At 33.8% G+C, this 21,254-nt stretch overlaps 2 protein-coding genes across 3 annotated transcripts in view; both read right to left on the reverse strand.

Moving 5' to 3' along the window:
- Positions 1–7,590: 7,590 nt before the first annotated feature.
- Positions 7,591–9,165, reverse strand: LOC123265282. The gene has a single exon (XM_044728968.1). It carries the CDS (start codon positions 9,163–9,165, stop codon positions 7,591–7,593), a length of 1,575 nt encoding a protein of 524 aa, XP_044584903.1.
- A 2,561-nt stretch (positions 9,166–11,726) lies between these two features.
- The window catches only part of LOC123265431, a 133,181-nt gene continuing 123,653 nt past the window's right edge, over positions 11,727–21,254 (reverse strand). The window contains exons 4-6 of one of the 2 annotated variants that reach the window (XM_044729194.1): positions 19,046–19,340; positions 14,179–16,840; positions 11,727–12,751 (exon numbers count right to left, since the gene is read on the reverse strand). In XM_044729194.1, coding sequence (XP_044585129.1) covers positions 12,647–12,751; positions 14,179–16,185 — 2,112 coding nt within the window. In that variant the 5' untranslated portion in view covers positions 16,186–16,840; positions 19,046–19,340 and the 3' untranslated portion in view covers positions 11,727–12,646. Of the gene's footprint in view, positions 12,752–13,593; positions 16,841–19,045; positions 19,341–21,254 lie in introns of both variants that reach the window. The other variant, XM_044729193.1, reaches the window with a different exon arrangement.

Genomic DNA, 21,254 nt, shown 5'->3' on the forward strand with positions numbered 1-21,254 from the left:
TGATTAAGTCTATAAAAAATTCAAATAAATTAGCTTCTTCTAACCAGAAAAAAAGTTTAATCCTCCAGTTTTGTTAGAAGAATTTCTTAAATTAAATTCTTATTGAATAAATAAGTTTGGACTTCCGTATCTCGTCAGTTATTGTATTCACAAATTTAATTTATTAAAATTGTTCATAGAATTTAAAATACTCAAGACTGTTATGTGTCACACTTTTAAACTAAATAGCTTCCAATGCAAAGTTATGGATTTTTTTCTATGATAATCTAACATTTACAACTAAATGACTTATTATTTTTATAAAATTAAAAAAAAATGAAAATTAAGCTAGTTGACATCTAAAAAGTTTTTAGAATTTTTTTCAATAAAAAAATTATTGCGATAATTTTTCAATTTTATTTAAAAATCAAATTTTTTCTGAAAAATTATTTTTAAAAAATTGTATTTTTAATTTTTTTTAATTTCTAACATGTCAATATTTTTTTCTCCTTTTTTTGGCGATAATTTATTTGCTTAAAAAAATTATAAAGTATCGGCTAACTTAATTTTTATAAATGTCATTTGTAAAATAATTTAAAATAAAGTTTTAATTCTACAGACCATCAATAAATTGGAGTGTCATCGAAATAAATTACAACAGAACAAAATATTTAATGTAAGTATGAATCATTAAACACGTTAACCGTTAAAACAAACGGTTGTAATTATTTATATAAAAAGTTAAATAATGTTTGAGTGTTGGATGATAAATACAACGGCTGATGAGTCTTCGGATAATTATAGGGCACGGAAATGGACTTACACCTGTCATGACAAATCGTGAGATAAGCAATAAGTTTTTTCATTAAAATTTAAGCGCGATAAACTCGTTCGTAGTTTCGTCGATTCTGTATTCTGTTTATTATTATGTACTGATAAACTTTTATTTACTAATTCATTAATGAGTATTGATTATATGTTTTCAGAATTTTTCTCTCTATTTTTGTTTGACATCTTCAGGAGGCGTGTCAGTTAATAGTTTGTCTGGATATTAACCAGTATAGTCCTATCAGAGCCATAATCATAATCTAAATCGATGCAAATATGAAAATTAAGTTAGCCGACATTTAAAAATTTTTAAGATTTTTTTTCATTAAAAAAATGATTATAAAAAAAAGAAAAAAAAAATTTCATTTGTAAAAAACTTTAAAAACTGTAAGTGCAATTTTAAAAAAATATTTTTTTGTTCTAATTTAATTATTAAGAAATCATCAAAAAATTAAAAACGTCGGCTAACTTTAGTATTGTGATGAAAATTAATAATAATAAAGCTAGCCGACATTTTTTCAAAATTTAATTAGCCGGCATTTAAAAATTTTTATAATTTATTTTGCTGAAGAATATTTTTTTAAAAATTAAAACAAAAATTTTCACATGTAGAAAATTTTAAAAATTATACGTGGAATTTTTAAAAAATAGTTTTTTAGTTCTAATTTTTAATTAATAAAAAAAATCAAAAATTTTTGAGTGTTGGCTAACTTAATTTTGCTTAATTTATTAAATTTTAACTAGAAAATATTTTTAAAAAATTGCACTTATAGTTTTTCATGTTTTTAATAAATGAAAAAAATTTATTTTTATTTTTTTGTAATTATTTATTAATAAAAAAAATCATAGAAATTTTTTTTATTGAAAAAATTAGAAAAAAAATTCTATTTGTAAAAAACTTGAAAAACTTTAAGTACAATTTTAAAAAAATATTTTTTTGTTCTAATTTAATTATTAAAAAATCATCAAAAAATTAAAAACGTCGGCTAACTTTAGTATTGTGATGAAAATTAATAATAATAAAGCTAGCCGACATTTTTTCAAAATTAAATTAGCCGGCATTTAAAAGTTTTTATAATTTATTTTGCTGAAGAATAATTTTTTAAAAATTAAAACAAAAATTTTCACATGTAGAAAATTTTAAAAATTATACGTGGAATTTTTAAAAAATAGTTTTTTAGTTCTAATTTTTAATTAATAAAAAAAATCAAAAATTTTTGAGTGTTGGCTAACTTAATTTTGCTTAATTTATTAAATTTTAACTAGAAAATATTTTTAAAAAATTACACTTATAGTTTTTCATGTTTTTAATAAATGAAAAAAATGTATTTTTATTTTTTTGTAATTATTTATTAATAAAAAAAATAATAGAAAAATTTTTTATTGAAAAATTAGAAAAAATTCTATTTGTAAAAACTTGAAAACTTTAAGTACAATTTTAAAAAAATATTTTTTTGTTCTAATTTAATTATTAAAAAATCATCAAAAAATTAAAAACGTCGGCTAACTTTAGTATTGTGATGAAAATTAATAATAATAAAGCTAGCCGACATTTTTTCAAAATTAAATTAGCCGGCATTTAAAAATTTTTATAATTTATTTTGCTGAAGAATATTTTTTTAAAAATTAAAACAAAAATTTTCACATGTAGAAAATTTTAAAAATTATACGTGGAATTTTTAAAAAATAGTTTTTTAGTTCTAATTTTTAATTAATAAAAAAAATCAAAAATTTTTGAGTGGTGGCTAACTTAATTTTGCTTAATTTATTAAATTTTAACTAGAAAATATTTTTAAAAAATTGCACTTATAGTTTTTCATGTTTTTAATAAATGAAAAAAATGTATTTTTATTTTTTTGTAATTATTTATTAATAAAAAAAATCATAGAAATTTTTTTTATTGAAAAAATTAGAAAAAAAATTCTATTTGTAAAAAACTTGAAAAACTTTAAGTGCAATTTTATAAAAATATTTTTTTGTTACAATTTAATAAATGAAAAAAAATAAATGTTGGCTAACTTTAGTATTATTTTAAATCGTTGGAATTTTTTTTTTTAAACTTTAATATTAAAGTTACAATTTAATAATTTTTTATATTATACTTACCAAGGTAAAAAGTATCTTTGTTTTGTGGTCGGATTTTATCTTATGTGTTGTACTTTATTACTGTTTCTTATAACTAAAGCGAATGAATTCCTTTCAGCCTCGTTTGTGGTGGCGAAATATTATTCTCAGAATTATTGGCCGTGGAATAAAATTCTAAGTATAAATAGAAGTAAAAAAAAAAAAAAAATTCTATTTTACACAGGAGAAAAATAATTTTTTTTAATTAAAATTAAATGAATGTCATAAGTGATTTGTTAATATTCTCTTTTAAAAGATTAAATTTAGCTACTAGGTTTTAACTTAATTAAGCATACATATAAATGAAAGTATTATAGCCGGGTGTAAAGTACTTCGCTATTTTTATACTTTATTAAAATTTTGCTTTGCAAATTTAATATTCTCTTAAATCATCATTACTTTAAATTATTACGAATTTAATTAATTTATTTCAGAATAAAAATAAAAGGTCTTTAATGGTATAATTAATCCGAGATATAACAAACAGCTGAGGTGTAATTCATCTATTAATACAATATTTCCTCTAAATGTGATAATTCTGGTGAAGTTAATAATTACTGGCCTTCATGAATAATGTCCGATTCATCGCTTTGGCGTCAATAGGTAACTCATTAAATTTACTTTGCATTATATATTAGCTCTGGTAGTCGACGGCGTAATTAATTTGACCCAGTGATTGCCAAATTAAGAAGAATTAAAAATATTTTGACTTTTTATAAATTGTGACCTTTAATTAAAGGACACATTTTATTGGAAAAGGATAAATATATAAAATTAATTTTTTTTATTTTTTTATTAAAATTATTAAATATTGCAAGACTGCTTTTAAATAGAAAAAAAATATTAAGAGTAATATTTGCAATTTATTAAAAATACTTTTGAGTAATTAAGAAAACCTCTTAGAAAAATAATTAATACTAGCAACCTTGCAGTCACTATGTGACTGCCGTGACTTGTGAACTATAAATAAGTAAATAATGATTTTTGTTAAATTACACTGTACTTTCTTAAATATTGACGTTTTAAAGGATATAAGCTCGTCCCGATGTCACACTCATCAAGAGCTTTCATTTGAGTACACACATGCATTTTCATATATTTTTTATATATACATATATATATAATATATATAAATATATGAAAAATTGATGTGGGTACTCAAATGAAAGCTCTTGATGAGTGTAACATCGGAATGAGTTTATATCGTTAAAAATTTCAATAGTTCACAAAATATTTGTTAAATTGCTCTGTACTTTCTTAATTATTGACATTTTTAAGGATATAAGCTCATCCCGATGTTACACTCATCAAGAGCTTTCATTTGAGTACCCACATGAATTTTTGATATATTTTTCATATGTACAGATATGTAATATATATAAATATATGAAAAATTGATGTGGGTACTCAAATGAAAGGTCTTGATGAGTGTAACATCGTGATGAGCTTTTTTTTTGGGCGAGAGGAGGGAAATCTTCATAGACACCGGCTAGATGTTGGTGATGTTGGTTGCCGGTAGTGTGAGATTCTTACTCACTAAAACCCTCCCCTCTCTTGTACCTGATACTGCGGGACCGCGTTAGCATTACTTCGCAGCACCAGGCCCCCTCCACGCTGCTCCTGCAGCTTATTTCTCCGTTTCATCTTATTCCTCCGCTTCTTCTTTTTCTTCTTCTTCCTCCTCTTTTCTCTTCTCCAGCAGGACCTCTCTTACATATCCCGTCATTGCTGTCCAGTTGTCTGTCGACGTCAGCATCCAAGGGACGACGTCTTCGGGCCTTTGAGGCACTTCCTTCTCTTCCCGCCAGCGCAGTCGTATTTCAGACCAACGTTGGCAGTCGAAAAAGGTGTGCTCAGCAGTGTCAGCAACTCCCGGACAGTAAACACAGTAAGGATCGTTTCGGATCCCCATACGATGTAGGTAGGCATTGAACTGTCCATGACCAGTAAGGAACTGTGTGAAATAGTAGTCTACCCCCCCGCAGTCCCTCAGTACCCAGTCACGGATCTGCCCAATAAGTCTATACGTCCAACGCCCTGTCTCCCTGTTTCCCAGCGCTCTTGCCAGAGCTCAAAGGTCTCCTCACGTTCGCGGGTTCTCACGTCTTTCATGAGTCCTTCGCCAGCCCGCCGGGCATCCCAGATCCGCTTCCTTTCGAGACCCAGTAGGTCGATTGGAATTACCCCCGAGATGACCAACACAGCTGCCTCTGAGACCGTTCGATAGGCGCAGGCTATCCTCAGCGCACCTCTTCGTTGTACCGATGCCAGTTGCTTCCGATATTTCTCTACTTTGAGTGCCTCTCCCCATATCTCTACTCCGTAGAGCATAATCGAGTTAGCGACACCCATGAGAGCTCGTCTGCGGCTGCTCCTTGGTCCCCCGACATTTGGCATAAGCCGGGAAAGATTTGCCACCGTCGTTGCTGCTCTTGTGGCCACACTGACAATCTGGTCTCGAAACGTCAATTTCGAGTCTATTGTCACTCCGAGGTATTTCAGAGCCCCCCGACTCTCGATGTGTTGATCCACAACTTGAGTCTGGAAGGGGTTCGGAAACCACCTCTGAGCTGTGAGTACCACCACCTCCGTCTTCGCGGTGGCCAGCATCAACCCATGATCGTTAAGCCATGCGTTGATGGAGGCCGCAACAAGCTTCACCAATCCCTGCGCTTCGCCTTCGTTCCGCGCAAGTATTAGTGCTGCCACGTCGTCAGCAAAACCCTCCAGCTTTACCTCCTGCGGTAGATCTAGGCGCAGAAGTGCATCATAAAGGATAACCCAGAGTTCTGGTCCGAGGATTGAACCCTGCGCTGCTCCTCCACTCAGCTCCTTCATGACCTGTCCTACAGTAGTCTCATACATCAAGTAACGATCACTTAAGTAATCATTTATGATGCGAATGAGATACTCCGATAGACCTAATTTCCGAAGCGCCCTCATTATATCCGGCCATCTTGCCGAATTAAATGCATTTTTGACGTCAAACGTCATCATTATGCATACTGGACGGCACTGATGATGACCCGTCCAGGCTTGTTTAGCAAATGAAAGCGCTTCCGAAATGGCACCAATTGTACTGCAACCCGGCCGAAAGCCATGTTGGTTTTCAGCCAGGCCACCAGCATCGGTCACTTCTTTCCGCAGTCGATTCCTAATAAGGGCTTCGAAAATCTTCCCTGCGACATCTAACATGCACAGTGGTCTGTAGGACGAAGGTGTATAGGGTGGACCTTTACCTTTATCCAACAGAACCAACCGTTGCAGTTTCCATCTTTTCGGAAAGACTCCAGTCGAGATGCAGGCGTTGTAAGTATCAAGGAGCAGTTGTTCATGCTTTTTTATAAGGACCTTATAGGCCTCGACGGGAATGCCGTCAGGACCCGGGGCCTTACCTACCTTGAGGGACTTAACAACTGCCCGCAGCTCCACTGCTGTGAAAAGTGGGCACTCGTCATCGGATATTACACCTTGAGTGCATACCCGTTTTTCGCGATCGGGAAACAGAGTTTGGACTATTTCCTCCATCCTATCGGGTTCCATAGGAGCTACTGAACCGCGACCAACAAATTTGCGAGTGACGATCCGGTAGCCATTGCCCCATAGATCCTCATCCACTTCTCTGCAGATCGCCTTCCAGCACCTCCCTTTGCTCGCCTTGATCTCCGTGACGAGTCGCTTCTTCGCCGCTTTGTACTCGTCGTTCTTTTGCTGCCCAGTATCTCGCTTTCGCGACCTAAGTGCTTGCCTCCGCAGACGCAAGCACTCAGCCCTGAGCAGCGCAATTTCTGCTGTCCACCAGTAAACCGGCTTCCTTCGAGAGCTTGCGGAACGGCGAGGCATAGCAGCGTCGCACCCTGCAACGATCACTTCCATCGTTTGACCGACAAGTGTCTCAACATTTTCGCGCGACTCTGCAAAAAAGTCAGGAAGCGTGTCAATTCTATCTGAGACCGCATTTTGAAATGCGCCCTCATCCAGGAGTGACACCCTCCATCCTGCTTGCTTCATTTGTCGCTTCGGCACAGTAGGTGGGTTACCCCTCACACTGTTGACCGTATACGAAATATATTGGTGATCACTTGCCGTATACTCCTCCAAAACAGCCCAGTCTGAGATTACTCCCGCTGTCCGTTGAGTAGCAAAAGTTATGTCTAAAATCGACCAACGCGCGCCAACTCTCCGGAAAGTGGGTGTATTTCCCTATTCACAATGACAAGGTCGAAACCTGCCGTCATGTCCAGGAGCTCATCACCCCGCGTGTCACTATAATCCATTCCCCAATCGATCGACTTTGCGTTGAAGTCACCACCTATCACTATCTCTCCTTCAAGATGGCGGACTACTCGTTCGAGATTGTCAACCCTCTTTCGGAAATCTACAATAGGCTCGCTGTGGGTGAAATAACACGACACGAAGGTAACTGCTGGTGTCTCGACCCACACAATGCCGTCCCTCGATCCACTGTTACGCACAGAAAGGCGACTTCGATCCGGAATCCAAATTGCCGCTGTGCCTGTAGGGTCACAGTACCAATTCGTCCCAGACACAGAATGGTATTGCTCTGATACCAGAACAATATCCATTCCGTTGTTACGATTTCTAGCGTAAAGCATATCAAGGGCCAGTTTGCACCGATGTAGATTCACCTGCAGCACCTTAGCCATTTTTCTTTTGGAGTACCTCCCGATAGGTCGTACACCGTCCAGAACCTGCCACGTGATCGAAGGCTTGCCCGCTTCCCACCGCTTCACAGAGATGGCAGCGCGGAGGCTTGGTACAGGTCTTCGACTTGTGATCCGCCTCACCACATCGCCAGCAGCAACCGCTCCGGTCTTCCCCTGCCTTGCACGAGCCAGCTAAGTGGCCCAGTCCATGGCAGCGATAGCACCGATCGAGTCGCTCCCAACGGCGGATTCGGCAAACCAGCCAGCCGACCTTGACCTTTCCCAAGGTCTCCAAGGCTGCAGCAGCCCCAAGTCTAGCCTCGATGAAAGCGCGGATGGATCCCCATTTATTGGGTTTCGTGATGGACACGTTGAGTCCATCCGCAGTCCCACCGATAGCCCCTGCCAGGGCCGCCTTAACCTCTTCGACCGTCGTAGCGGAGTCCATCCCGTCTATTACCAGCGTAGTGGTAGGGGCGAGATGGCGCACCTCCACGTCTCCTCCGGCTACCTCAGTGATCTTATTACCGAGCGCCGAGCGATCTTTAACAGATCCCTCGAACTCGATGAGAAGACCACCTTTTCTGGCGGTCCTCACGGCCTTAACCCCCAGACCCATTTCCTCCGGACGAAGTCCCAAGCGCAAAGCCCTCAGAACCTCATCAGAAGACCGGGACTTACCTGGGTCAATCAGCACTGCCTCCGGTCGTTGCTTCTTCCTCGGTCTCCGGTCGCCCTTGGCTGCTGTGATCCGCTTTGTCCCTGGTCCTGGTCCTGTAGTCCCTATTCCTGGTCCTTCCGGCTCCCCTGTCACTACCAGGTCTACCTGGTCCCCTGTTCCTTCCTCTATTTGTTTCTTTTTCTTCTTCTTCTTTTTCTTTTCCACCAGTTTAAACGGCTCCTCCGGTTTCTTCTGACTGTCAACTTCCATCTCTTGTGTTTCTACACCTGTCTTGACATCATTTCCAGTGCGCTGTCTTTTTCCCCTGACAGTGGCCACTGTGAAACTGCCGTTTGCCTGCTTCAGCACATGTTTTCTGGTCCTTCTGGTGGACTCATCGCCTGTCTCTTTACTCTCGGTGTTCGGCGTCTGTGCTGCTGCTACTTGAAGAGCCTGACGCTGGCTCCCGAAGTCCTCGAGCAGTCTCTGCCTTTCCTCCCTCTCCTTCTGGGACAGCTCTCGCTGAGCTATCTTCCAGGACTTACGGCTTACGAGGCTCTCTAGGAGTAGCCTCTCTGCCTCCTTCACACCTTTGGTGACCTCGTTTGACACCGTCCGTTTTGATCGGATGGTCTTGAGTGTCTCCTTTAAAAGTTCCTGGAGCTCCTCCAACAAATTATCCTCCTTTCCTATGGCTTCGTCCCTTTTTCCGTGGAGTGAAACCATCTCATCCAATTTACTCCCAGTAGCTGTACCAGACAGAGGGGCCTTGGGGTCCACCCCTCTGTCCAAACGGTCGCTGGATAACGACGACGAGCAGCCCGTCTGACCACTGCTAGCCGCCGGCACTGAGGTATCCCTCCCCTGCACCGTAAACGATATTGTCGTTGGATTCATCATTCCCATCGTTTTTTGTGCTGTAACCCTAGCGACGGGACCCTATAACAGGGTGCTACCATCCGGAGCCAGATGGTCCCTGGTTTTTTAACGAGGTTGTTACTCCTCCGACTCCTCCTTCCTCTCTCCGAAAGAGAGGCCCCGGGCTTGTCACCGGTATAGCAGAGTTAACATCGTGATGAGCTTATATCTTTAAAAATATCAACAGTTCACGAGATACAAGGTTATTTCTTAATTATATATTTAGAGACAGTATTTTTTAATGCAGCCTAAATACTTATCATCATAAATTAACTATTGGTGAAAATGATATAAAACCCTGAAATTAAAAAACCTCTTAGAAAAATAACTAAGGTAAAATAAATAAAAACATAAATATTTTTTAAGTGTATATCTTCATTTCTATTAATTTTGTACAAGTATCATACAAATTATTTTTACAGAATTCGAATAAGCATCCACGATTTCATGTTTCGAATAATCTTAAAACTATAATTTATAATAACGCATTTTTTTTAGTTCTTCAATTTTTTATTAAAAAAAAATAATAAAAAGAAAAAACATTTGCGTTTTAATTACAATTTTATATGGTTGTTTTATACTCACTAAATAATGAGTTTTGTTTTTTTCGTTAAAGTATTTGTTATCTTTTCTCTCTTCTCAATTACTACAATTGTTTTCTTAGTACGTGCAATTTACTCATGAAAAATGATATTTTATTTTCATAGCAATATTAATTAACAGTAAAAAAACAATGTTTATTTTTTTTTCATTTGTAAATTGTTACTTTGATTATAAAAAAACAAAAACGTATTCATATTATATGAGTATGTGTGCCGTACGAAGCAAATAACGTAATAAAATTGCATTTTATTTATTACAATTAATTAATTAAATAAATAAGAGAAAAATGTTTACAGCGTAACGTATATGTGAATATACTAAGTCGACTGGCAGTTTGACATTAATTTTAAAAAAATGTAATAAATACATTCTTATTATATATATATTTATATAAATTATCTTAAAAAATCACATTGTTGTACAAAAATGTTTACAGTTACATTTTTTTTTTATTAAGTAAAATCATTAATTAAAATATTCTACTTTAATACTATGTAAAATGCAATCGTCATTTTGTTTTAATTTAATTAATCAATTAATTAATATCTATATGATTATTTACATCACTTATCAGACAAAAAAGCGTGAAAATAAAAGTGTACTACTTTGTACCATGAATTCTCTAATACAAAATAATAAATATTGTATTGAGTTGCTGGCCGAGTTGAAAAAAAAAAAAAAAAAAAAAACTAAATTAATTAATTGTGATTAAAAATAATACAAATATTTTCTGGCACATTCGTGTAGTAAATATGAGTCTTATATACTGTTAACGTTTTTTTTTTTTTGTCATTAATGTTTACTGTAATACAATTTAAAACTATATAGACAGTTATAATCAATACTAAACTGTTAAATAATTTAATTAAGTAATTTTAAGTCTTATTAATTAATAATTAACTTTAATAATAAAATACTAAGTAAATAATATTGACTGCACAACTTTCTTTTCACTCTATATTATTTTAATTTGATAACAATTTGGCTGTTAAAACTTGGTTCTATGATTCTTGATCCTTCGACAAAATAATCCGGACAAAATATCCCCGAAAATTAATCCTAAATAGTCGGAATTTTTGGATAAAATAATAAAAAACAAAAAATTAAAAATGACCCCTTCAAATATTAAGTCAAATTTTTAAACAAGTTATAATTATTTTTTTTTGTGTGTTCAAATTAATCTATAAATATTTAAATAAATTTTTGTATAAAAAAATAATACTGAATAAATTTTTACAATAAGATGTAAAGCCTTTAAGAAAATATTGAACAAAAAATTATTGCTGAGAATTTTTGTCCCGAGAAATTTTTCCATGAGAAAAAAAGGATACGTGGGGATCAATTTAAGACATTTTCAAATAAAGCGTGTGGGTCAATAAAATAATTTTTTTTTTCCACTCGGGAAATATAGTTTGTATTATTTCTTTCCTTATAACTCTTTTACTAATGGTTATTTTTGTTCAACTAACCAGTTTATTAATTTATAAAAAATTACATCGTCAAAATTTTTTTAATTTCTTTGGATTAATTTAAGTATATTGTTCTAACAGGTATTAGTTTTTTTAAACGATCTTAAAATTCTTTCAATGTAATAACCATTAATATTTGTGATTTTTTCACTCTTTACCCATACTGTTTGTGCTAAAATTTTATTTTTAATTACATTTATGACCGAACTACCTTAAACACATTTTTAATAAAAAATCTTCTTCCTTTTTGAAGAAAAAAACTATAAAAAATTCGAATAATTCGGATAACTTGTTGGGGTAGATTTTGAGAAATCTCAAAAAAAAAAAACTGTAAAAATAATTTTTTTAAATAGGGTTCTTTTGGAATTACTTTTAAAACTTCTTCTTGAAGAAAAAAACAATAATGAATTCGAAGGATAACTTGTCAAGGTTTTTTTTTGTCATAGGGATATCTTCTCGGGGATAATTTTTTTTTTGGGATATTTTGTCAAGGATATTTTTTTTCGGATATTTTTTTTTAGGATATTTTTTTTTTGGGATATTTTGTCGAGGATATTTTGTCGGAAGATCAAGACACCTGATACCTAAAATATTATTTTTAAGTATTTTCAAATACTTTTCTTTATCTTAAAACATTTTTTTTTGCTTAAAAATAAAATAAATATTACAATGTTCTTTTTAATATTTCGTATAGCAATAACTTCGAAAGTGAAATACATTCATAAATAAATAGATACGGTTCAGATGAAAGATGCGCTGTGATTCCCATGACTTTTATTATTTATTATTGGTACTATTAATATTTATTATTAGTATTATTTACTATCAATATTATTATTATTATTTATTATAATAGTTAATATTATTTTCAAGCATTTAAAAATTGTGTATGTATTACAATGCATGAGTAAATATTTTTAAAAATATTGGCTGGGGTGAAGCCGATAGTATTATTTCTTCTTTTGCGAGAGTTTCAAAATTCGTTTATAAGTAATGAGTTACAATAATTATTATTTTTTGTTAAATTACGCACATCTTACAACTGAAGCTATCTCAACATTGTCACACATTAATCGATGAGTACTATAAGTTTTATTTTAATACATCAATCACAAAAATTATTCTTTTTAAATTAAGTACCGAATGCCAAGAGTGTAATTCAAATTCGAAGCTTTTATACGTCACTCTTATAAATTTTATATATTTATTTATGTAATAATAATAATAATAAAGTCTAGGCAAAGTTGCGCTATACGGTCATCTTTGTCAATTCTCTTGCTTACCTTGACAAAGTCTACAAATTTTTAAATTTGTTTTTTTTTTGGCGCAGGGACATTGCAGGGAATGAGTTAAATATCTAAGGCTGGTGTTTATACATGGGGCATATCTTACAGTTATTAAATTATTTCCCTAAGTGCCGAACTTCGGCTTGATAATGGACAAGTCCTCACTGATGTATCGTCGGCTCTTACAATGACGTGCCTCGTTGTTGCAGGAAACAACTATTGAAGAAAAAAGATTTTTTTATTAATAAATTATATTTAAAAAAATTTCAAATTTTTATTATAATTATTGGCCCAGTTTGTGCTAATTTTTCAATAAGAAAATTGCAGCTGATAAAGACTTACTTTTATAATTTTAAACTTTTTTTTCAATCAATAGTTAAGAAAGTACACTACAATTTAACATAATTAAGAAATGACTTTGTATCTTGTGAACTATTGACATTTTTAAAGATATAAACTCATCTAGACATTACACTCATCAAGACCTTTCATTTGAGTACCCACATCAATTTTTCATATATTTCATATATTTATATGTAACATATATGTATATATGAAAAATATATGAAAATGCATGTGGGTACTCAAATGAAAGCTCTTGATGAGTGTAACATCAGGATGAGCTTATATCTTTAAAAACGTTAATAGTTAAGAAAGTACAGTGGAATTTAACATAATTAAGAAAAGATCTTGTATCTTGTGAACTATCGATATTTTTAAAGATATAAGCTCACCCCGATATTACACTCATCAGGGCCTTTTATTTGAGTACCCACATCAATTTTTCATATATTATATATATTTATATGTAACATATATGTATATATGAAAAATATATGAAAAATGCATGTGGGTACTCAAATGAAAGCTCTTGATGAGTGTAACATCAAAATGAGCTTATATCTTTAAAAACGTTAATAGTTAAGAAAATACACTGCAATTTAACAAAATTCCTTATTTAATAAAGCAAAATATTATTTTTTATATAAACAAAAAAACTGGGCCTTTAAAATCTAAAAAACTTCATAAAGAAACTAAAAAACCTCAAAAATTCTTACTTTGTTAACGAGCGGCTTTGGAGAACGCCATTCGACGCGAGCCACTCGACACAGTTTCTACGTATTATTGTAGAGCTGATGATGGCTCTGGTGGTGTACCGGGTGATGGGCTTGATTGGAATGCGTGTGCTGTAACGAGTGTTGGTGAGGATATTGGTGCGGGTGCTGATGTGAATGCTGGTGCGCTGGAGTATGCCTGGCACTATACCTGACACTTCCAGCAAGAGAGCTCCCCCCGCGCCCATGAGTCCCAACAATACTCTGCGAGTCCGAGAGGTCCTCTTCCTCCGCCCCGAGACTGCGAAACCTAACAAACCCGTCTTCCGCGACGAGCATAGTGGACCCCGAAGCGGGCGGCTGATCAGCCAAGGATCCCTGACCTAGGGTCTGTCCCTGAACAGGAGTGTGCCTCCTAGTCTCTGAACTCCTCAAAGTCTGAGTTCCATTTCCATGCCGGTTCAGAGAGCTTCTCTCGTGCGGAAAGTGGCCCATAGTGCCGGACTTCCTTATAGAATGTCTCTCAAATGTGCCGGAAATATTCAAGTGCTCAGGGAGAGTATTCAGAGGGAAACTATCATCGTATACCTGTTTTCCAGTTCTCATCGTGTAGTTCTGGATCGCTTGGTTGGTGCTGCAGATTGCTGGATAAAGCGCGTCGTCCATGTTCTCCGTAGAAGTCGAACTTCCGCAAGGAAAAAGCGCAAATCCAGAATGCGCAGAGTGCTGCTGCAATTGCTTCTCTCTTAAAGGATACTGGGATAAACTCGCAACCCAGGCGAGCAATCCGCAAATAGACAATTCAAGAAGCCGCACTGAAAACTCCCAACCCCACCACAGCCACGGAAAAGGCGGCTCGCGTTCTCTAACGCCAAAAATTCCATAAAGTTGAACAAATCCCATCAAAATAAACAACAACGCAGTTGCAATTGTCGTTGTTATCGCAGTACCCAACACCACAATCGCTGGATCTCCAGAAACATGCGGCCCGACGGATTTGTTATTCGTCAAATTAATCTGCGATTTAACCACCCGGTAGACGTACATGTAGCACAATCCCAAAGTTACACAGACAACAATGTAAATACACTGACAAATCAGCGGGAAAATCTTCATCCCGCCTTCATAACCCACCACGTGTGATGAAACTTGAAGAGAAATGCACAAAACAATGTGGACTGTTGAAAAGAGCGCTAGAGCCATTGGTGATAAAAATTTGTTGTTCAGCGACGGCGCTTCTGAACATTTAGCTAAATAAACTACCAGAGTTCCGAATCCTGTTGATAGAAGCGGAGCTGGAAGGTACATTAGCACTTGCGACAGCGGCTCTGAAAAGGATCTGTCCAGGTTGTACGCGTCGTAGAACAGGTGGAAGCACCTTAAAGTGCAGACTGTTGTTAGAAGCAAGTGAACGGTCAAGAAATAGGATTGAGTGAGTAGATTTGTAGCTTCGTTGAAGCGGAAGATCTTGTAGATTGAGTACAGAGCCATTAGGGTGAACATTATAGCGGCTACGTATACATGAAGCGACCAGACTATCTTCCAAGTTGATTCTAGAGGATGTGTGTCCACTTGGGGGACGTTGTGGTCTTCTATGGGGACTTTTGATGGAGCTGGAGGCTGTGGTTGGGGGAACGGAAGTCTTTCGACGCCTGAGATCTCTATTTGATCTGGTTTTGAATCCTGGTCGGAGGTTTTGTCTTCCTGCTGGCGGGTGTTGGGTAGGTTGAAGATTGTCGGGTAACTTACGGCTCTAATTGACCCGGTGGTGGTTTTTATGGTCGTTGAAGAAGTTGTGGATCTTTGAGTCGTTGGCGCGGCGGGGAGGTTTATTTCTGGAGATTTTGTAGACATTGAACGGAGCAAAATGTCCGGGATGTTCTCCTGTTTTCTGCCGTTGCTTCCGGAGAGAATTCGGGAGATGCTAGAGGTGTGGAGAACCGGGAGGTAATCATTGCTGGTGTTTTTACGGTCGACTTCGTGAGGAGGGTCTTGAATTTTCTGCTCCTTGCTTGGGGTGTTTAAGGCTTTGTTTCTGGAGGGTAGCTTCTCGGGCTGGACGGAACTTTGGACCAAGTCGGGCGGCCTTATGGGGATTCGCTCGTGCGCTGGAGTCAAACTTGGCGGAGGAATTGGCCTTCTCACGCCTGAGTGAGACTCTGAGTTTGTTCCCCGAAGAGTTGGCTTATCTGCGAACGGGTTTAGGTACTCCGGAGGTAAAGGTGGGGTGAAAGGCGCTCGAGAGGGCGGCGCGTAAGATGGTAATTCGCGGAAAGCGGGGGCGATGGTTACTCGGGGCACTGGGTATCTAAATGACGATAATAAAGGATTCCCTGTGGTCGTCAGTGGAGATGGGGCTGTTGATAGTCGGGAGCTGTCGGATACCTGCCCGTCATATGCTGGTAAGCTTCGTTGTGTTGTTATCAAGTTATTTGTACCTTTGTTGAAGATTGCCGCGATGTTCTTGTCCAGCGGGGATAGGTCTAAGTTATATACATGACTGTTGAAGCCACCCTCGCTTGATACGAATGTAAGCTTTGTGCTTAGGAGGAACAATACCGACAATTGCGTAATCATTCTCCTTGACGGCTTCATTTTAGTTTTCTACCCTTGGAAATTTTTCATTACAATTTTATTTATTTATCTATAATTGAGACTGACTAAATTAAGGACACTTAATGGGAGATTATTATTTTTTTTGCGTCAATTGATAAATTCAGCTTGGAAATATTGCAGTAAAATTGTCTTTACAACGCTAAGAAAGTTACTTGCCAAAACAGTAACGCTTTGGCTTTAAACTTTATACTTGTTTCTTCTGCGGACTACACTTTACATCCTCTGCTTTCAGTTGCTCTTTTTTACCCAACAATGCGCCAGCACAGTTTATTGCAAACAAAAAGTTAGCTTTTTGTGCAACGATTGATCGCTGATAATTATAATAATAGTATTATTGTTCGGATGTTGATTTAAAAATATTTAAAAACTTGGGTTTTATTTGGAAAGTTGAAGAGAAATTTAGTAATCACTTATATCTCTTTCAGCTTCTATGACTTCTTGAGTGTGCTTGAGTGGAATTTAAGATTGAATACAAACAAACTTAATATTCGCAAAGGTCTTTTCGAGCAAACTTCCTTATTAGTTCATTTGATAGCATTTCTCGAGTTTGTTTTGAGCAACTTGTTCTTTTGGTATCAATCAACAATCTTCAGTTTACGCTGGGTAATATTTTATCATCCAGAAATTCTGATTCCTAAAACAAGTAAGATAAATAAATTATTTTACTAGGATAACAGACTTTTGGTAATTATTTTATAGTTATTAATAATTTTTTTAATTATTAAAAATTATGGTATTAAAGTTAGCAGTTACTTGATAATTTAAAAAAAAAAAATTATTTTTTAAAAATTGCATTTTTTATTTTTAAAAATTTTTGCAAGTCAATTTTTTTTTTTTTTTTTTTGATATAATTTATTGTTATAAAAATTTTTAAATTATAAAAAAAATATGATATTAAAGTTAGCAGTGATAATTTTTTAATTTTATTTAACAAACAAATTTTTGACAAAAAATTAGTTTTTAAAAATTGCATTTTTTATTTTTTAAAATTTCTTCATGTCAACTTTTTTTTGCCATAATTTATCTGTTAAAAAAATCATTAAAATGATTAAATATCCGCTAAATTAATTCTCATTAGAAAATTTCATTAGAAATTGAAAAAAAAAAACTATAAGTGCAATTTAAAAAAAAATATTTTATTAGTAATTATTTATTCTTTAAATAAAAACCAAGACATTTTTTATTTTTGTTTAAAAAAATAAATGACTGAATTTTATTCTTTACAGTAATTCATTAAAAAAATTAATAAATAGCTCTTAATTTTATGAAAATATTTAATAATAAATTTTTAGTACAGAAAAATTAAAAATTGAAGTATGTAAAAACCAATATCTCAATTAAATTGTTCCAGTAATCAAACACTGATAGAAGGATTCATTTGTATTAAAAAATATTTATTAATAGTTATCAAATCATTTATTAGAGCCCACTTTGTAGTATTAAAAAAATTAGGAAAACGGTTGACCCTAAAGGCCATCCCTGCAACTTCCCGCTAATTCCGTTAATACCTGGCCGCTTTTTTGAGCTCTTCGAGCTCAAAAGTACAATCTGTGTGTTGTTTTAAGCTCTCCGAGCTCAAAAAGATACCTTTTCTATGCTTTTGAGCTCTTTGAGCTCAAAAGTCTGATAGAAGTTTCATAGAACACTATTTTTTGAATGTTCATACCGCAATAACTTTTGAATGAATGAACCAATTTTTACGCGGTTGGCGGCATTCTACGTAGTTTTTTAAGCCTTACAAATAATTTCTAAGTTTCAATTGGTCAAACTAGAAATTTCGGAGTAACTCTGAAAAAACACTTTTTTCGGTTTTCTTTCATTCACGATATCTCTCGAACGAATCAACCGATTTTGACCGGATTGGCGGCGATCGACGTGGTTTTTAAAGGTTGAGAGCTGATTAGTTTTTGGAATCGATCGGTTGAGCCGTTTAAAAGTTATCCCAAAAAAACCATTTCAGAAAAAATTTTTTTTCCTACTTTTTTTTAGATTTCTTCAAATTTCTCAAAATCTATCGGTCCGAATCGGTTCAAATTAACAGGAAATCTAAGTTTGGCGAAGCCCTTTCGAATGGCACCAACCGCGATAAAATCGGTTCAACTGTTCAAAAGTTATAAGAGGTTTACATACTTACACACACACACACACGTAAATACAGACATAGTGACACCCTCGCGGGAATAGTCAGGAAAGCTTCCTAGGACCTCAAAACGTCGAGATCTGATGAAAACTCGATTTTCGAAAAACGGGGTAAAACCAATAACTTCCCGATTTTTGAAAATTTTCAATTTTCTTAGCGGGAAGTTAAAAATATTTCTTAGTATTTAAAATTATTAAATATTAATAAATCTTTTTAAATACTAAGAAATATTTGTTAAGGACTAAAAAGTGGTCTCTAATAAATGATTTGTTAAATAATAATAAATATTTTTAACTATAAACAAATCCTTCTATCATTGAAGAGTTGTCAAAATTGTTCACTACATGCACATATTATCAAGATAATATATCATAACCGGAAGTAGGTCAGATAGACACGATTACGATATAGCGGACTAGCGAAAAGATTTACTTTTGAATATACACATGGATTTGCTTAAATTTGCATCTAAATAAGTCTAAAAAAGTTATCCACCAGAGTGACAGAATGTTTAATGGGGATTAAACAGATTACTCGAGTAAACACCAGTGTAGAGTGGCATTTGTGGTTCTTTTAGGATTAAAAATAAAGATGTACAGACAGGTGGATGATAAACACCGAGTAATACTCGGTAGCAAGTGATTTGATCGCTTTTTATCTAATTTAACTTTTTTTTTAACAGATTATTGATCTACTTACTCGATAAATACTTTTTAATTAAAGCTTCCAATTGTGAAATCCGTTCCATTGCTCGAGTAGATTAAATTCAATGTTTCAACAGCGATGAGCACACAACAGATTAAGCTGAGGACTTTTAATAAAGCTGTTGTCAGATTCCCTTCGATGTAAATGATTACACTTTTTCGAGCACCGCTCTTGATATTAATCTTCCGAGTGAGACGCTGGTACTGGTTCACAGGTTAACAACTGCTTCAATTCTGGTACAAATGTTCTACATTGATCGATTTCGGACACATGTCTTGTAAATCTGAAACTTAAAAAATAATAATTGGTTCATTTTTGTGTAATTTACTGGAAATGTTTCAGTTTTTTCAAGATATAAACATTTCATAAGCAATTTGTTTAACATCCATCAGTTATAGACGAATAAAAGCGCATAAATAATGCGAAATGATAAAAAAATTAATTCAACGCACCAAGGTTTTTATTTTAAGTAAAAGCGTGGTAGTTTTTTTAATTATATTCATAAAAAACCAACGCAAATAGAGTAATTTAAATAATTCTATTGAAAAAGCGTATTTAATCTTAAAACTGCACTTGGTAAATTTGCGTAACCTTTTTCTACAAGACACATGTGTGGAAAAATTTAATGATGAGTAACTTCATTAGTTACGAGGCTTTTTATTAATGAAACTAGTTGAAAATTTATTTTTTTTTTATTTACACTTTATCAATAATTTGCAGGATCTCAAAATAAAGATTGCTATCTTTTAAAATATTTTATTCAAGAAAAATTGGTTTTTAGTTTGAAAAAAATAATTTTACCGACTGAAGATAAAAACACTTTAATCAAGACTTTAAAAAGTAAGAAAGTGATTTTTTTTAAGTTCAAATTAGGCGAATAAAATTAAGAAATAACTTTGTAGTGCAAAATAAAAAATAAAAAAACAATATTTAACTCAAAAAAAGAAGATTAAAAATTTAAAATCAAGAAAAATTGGTTTTTAGTTTGAAAAAAGTAATTTTACCGACTGAGGATAAAAAGTCTTTAATCAAGACTTTAAAAAGTAAATTGTTTTCTTCAGAATAATTTTTTTTAAGTTCAAATTAGGCTGATAAAAATAAAAGATAAGTTTATAGTGTAAAATAAATAAGAAAAAAATTTTTTTTAGTCATAAAAAAGAAGATTAAAATTTTTTAATCAAGAAAAATAATTTTTTAATTCAATATATAGAATGAAAATAATTTTCAATCAATTTTTTTCTACAATCGCATTATCGCACTTTCAATTATCTCGGCGATAATTGGAACATGATTACGGTTAGTATTTACAAGTAAATCAAAAAAAGTTAATATATATATATATATAGAAAAAAAAGTAACACACTATCTCATTCCACGTATGAATGATCCGCCACGAGGGAAATTTCTATTTATTGCTAGGCGCCAATCTCTCTTCCGTTTTCCATCAGAAGCCCCAGTGAGAATCGTTAACCCGCACACACCACGGGCGGTATCCCATGAAAATCGATAAATCAGCTAAAAGGATGTCCAACTAATATTCTAATTCATAGGATTTTGTACAATTCTACCTGACACTAATTGATAAATTGATAACCTATATTTAAAAAAAAACATTCATAGCTATCTATAGCCGTCACTCGAAAATCTCAAATTAATCATTCTATTTGTTTCACATGACATTGACGTAAGGTTATTAATTCCATGTTATACAAACAAATATATAAAAGGATTCTTTCCGAGAGTTATATTAAGAATCTTATTTATGATTGTGTAAGGTCATCCACTGATCAACATATTTCAAATTTTATTAGTCAGTAAAGAAAATAAATATCGGATTTTGTTTAAGAAAATTAATGATTAAATTTTTTGCACACGATCTGTTTGAGGGTGGCCTCTATTATCGCTTAATCAAAGTCATACGATACACTCAACTTAAATTACCTCGGCTTATTTTTTTATACTGCACTTATGCCACTATAGGTAGAAAAATATTATTGTCCGATTGGATAGAATTATTTTCGTGGGCGTCAACTGGCCTTGTTCGGATGTACGGATGTAATCACCGTAACTTCTGAAGGACTTGATCAATTGATCGAATTTGTTTTTTATTAGCTGAGGAGTCCCGCAGAGATAAGCTCTATTCAATTTTACTTACCAGTTGTTTGTTTATGATAATTTTATTTGTTAAATAAAATAAAATAAA

The sequence above is a fragment of the Cotesia glomerata genome, linkage group LG5 (genome assembly GCF_020080835.1).
Source record: "Cotesia glomerata isolate CgM1 linkage group LG5, MPM_Cglom_v2.3, whole genome shotgun sequence".
NCBI lineage: Eukaryota > Metazoa > Arthropoda > Insecta > Hymenoptera > Braconidae > Cotesia > Cotesia glomerata.

Coding starts and splice junctions, on each gene's coding strand:
- LOC123265282 (XM_044728968.1), bottom strand. CDS start 9,165: ATGGGAATGATGAATCCAACGACAATATCGTTTACGGTGCAGGGGAGG.